General features: G+C 36.0%; 1 protein-coding gene across 1 annotated transcript in view; it reads right to left on the bottom strand.

The window, feature by feature from the left end:
• Positions 1-2144, bottom strand: part of LOC107640448 (exocyst complex component EXO84A) — an 11360-nt gene that overhangs the window by 2269 nt on the left and 6947 nt on the right. The window contains exons 4-6 of the mRNA XM_016343968.2: positions 2069-2144; positions 945-1451; positions 411-599 (exon numbers count right to left, since the gene is read on the bottom strand). The exon at positions 2069-2144 is cut by the window's right edge and continues 21 nt beyond it. Coding sequence (XP_016199454.2) covers positions 411-599; positions 945-1451; positions 2069-2144 — 772 coding nt within the window. The remainder of the gene's footprint in view (positions 1-410; positions 600-944; positions 1452-2068) is intronic.

Genomic DNA, 2144 nt, shown 5'->3' on the forward strand with positions numbered 1-2144 from the left:
TGTCAATATTTTATTTATAGGTCAAACTCATTCCACCTTTAATTACCAAAACTAATATCACCATACAACTCTCCTTTATAGAATATATTATATATTATTTTTATGAGGAGTGCTAAGGGCTAGTAATTTTTGTGATTTGTAGCCATCAAATAGCCATCAATGATGATTTTAATGGTATGAGATTGATGTGAAATTTCATCCAATAACTCACTTTTCTCACATGCTGACCAGAATTTGGAAAAATTACTGGTCCTAGACTTTTCCTATTTTTATAGGCTCCTAATGGCTTCTTCTAATACTTTAGCATCCTTTTTTATAGAGCATCAACAGAGCTTTAGCTCAGATTATGTAAGACGGGAGTCACTCACAACAAGAAAAAGACTCAATGAACTAATGTTCAAAGTGAGTACCTGTTGAAGGCCAAGAGGACCCAAAGGCGTTGGGCCTGTCTCTACTTCTCCCCAGAAGGTTTGGTCATCAGCAAGAAAAAGGATCACAGACTCTGCAAGTCTCATCAACAAAAGGGTTGCATACCTGTCCTTTCCCACAAACATATCTGTTGCAATTGTTGCCACTCTTGTAAGCTTTGCAAAGAGCTCCTGAACCATCATAGTACATGATATACTAAACCCTATTAGAATTAAGAGATACTACAGTACATGTATCTATGCATTATGAATGTTTCAGAGTAGGAGTAAAGGTTCAATATGCTTGTCTTTTGTCCCTGAAATCACATCCGATAGGTCATTTTAGTCAACCATTGATCAACCATCATTGTTTGTCAATGTGGCGTGACATGTAACATTGACCAATGTTGTAGTTCAAAAGCACCTGGTATGCCGACGTTTCACTTGAAGCGAAATTAGTAAAAATGTGACAATTAACTAATAGTTAAAATTTGAAGGATAAAATAGTATTTAAAATGCTAAAGCACATTATAGTACCTGAAAAATTGTAGAAGGAAACCATTCAGGTTGTTGGCCTTGTCCGTCTAAACTCAAATACATCATTGCATTGAGGCGTGTTTCCCCTTCCTCATTAAAGATGAGCTCAAGAGCATGCTGCCTGCAGAAACTGTCTCTGAGGCGATCAACTTCCCGCTGGAGTCTCTTCTTCAATTCGCGCTGTTCAGGAAGCCTTTGTTGCTTGTCTGATCCTTTTCTATGAGACTCATCACCTTTGCTGCTGTGTGAAAGCTTCACAACGGCACGAGGGATTAATTCATCTGCTAGCAATATTGCATTGGCTAGCACTGCTATCTGTTGTGCTTCAGTCTCAGCAATCTTTACAATTTTATGAACTGATGTACCTTCCAGGTTCTCAGTTTCTACCGAACCTGGTAATGCATTTATCAGCAGATTGATGTAGGAGTTGAACACCCGTAGAAGGCCTTCATATGCAAGACCATCTAACTGTAAGATTTCAAGAGGTTCTACATCTTCAAAAAGTTCCTACACAAACAATCAAACCAAAGAGTTATTCATTTTGAGCCAAAGGACATGAAAAATACTCACTTTGAGCTTCTTGTTCCTCACTTTCTGGTTGACAAAAGTTATTTTGTCAAGGCTATTTGGCAATGCTTTTCTTTCTTACAGAAGCTATCAGATGCCAACAGTTGTCAAATCAAGCCTGGATAACATTTATATTAAGATGAAAAATATGAGTACAAGTTCATTTTAGTCTTTTGAGATTGTATGTGTGAGGTCTACCAAAAACTATTGTATGCATGAATTCTTTTGGTTCTTAAAATTTAGCTTATAGTCATTGTGCCATCTCATTTTTCATTTATTTGTCATATTAATTAACACGAGAGCATCCAGCATCACTTCAGATGTAGAATCAATTAAAAAATAAATAAATTAGTCCACCAAAACAATAACTAAGTTGAACATATTTTTTATCAGTTTAGTGTGACATATCAATAAAATAGGATAGTGCAAAAATATAAATGGAATAAAAGAACTTAACTCACGTCTTGAAAGTTGAGAGACTAAAAATTTGAAGGACTAAAATAACTCAGCATACAAGTTAAAAGGCTAAAATGCACCTTGTTAAAAAGAATAATCACCTGAACCAATGAGTTGAATTTGTGAGCACTACTTGAAAGTTTTGGCTGGGATGATGAAACAGAAGAAGCAGGAGCG

Source organism: Arachis ipaensis, chromosome B05 (assembly GCF_000816755.2).
Source record: "Arachis ipaensis cultivar K30076 chromosome B05, Araip1.1, whole genome shotgun sequence".
In the NCBI taxonomy this organism is placed as follows: Eukaryota; Viridiplantae; Streptophyta; class Magnoliopsida; order Fabales; family Fabaceae; genus Arachis; species Arachis ipaensis.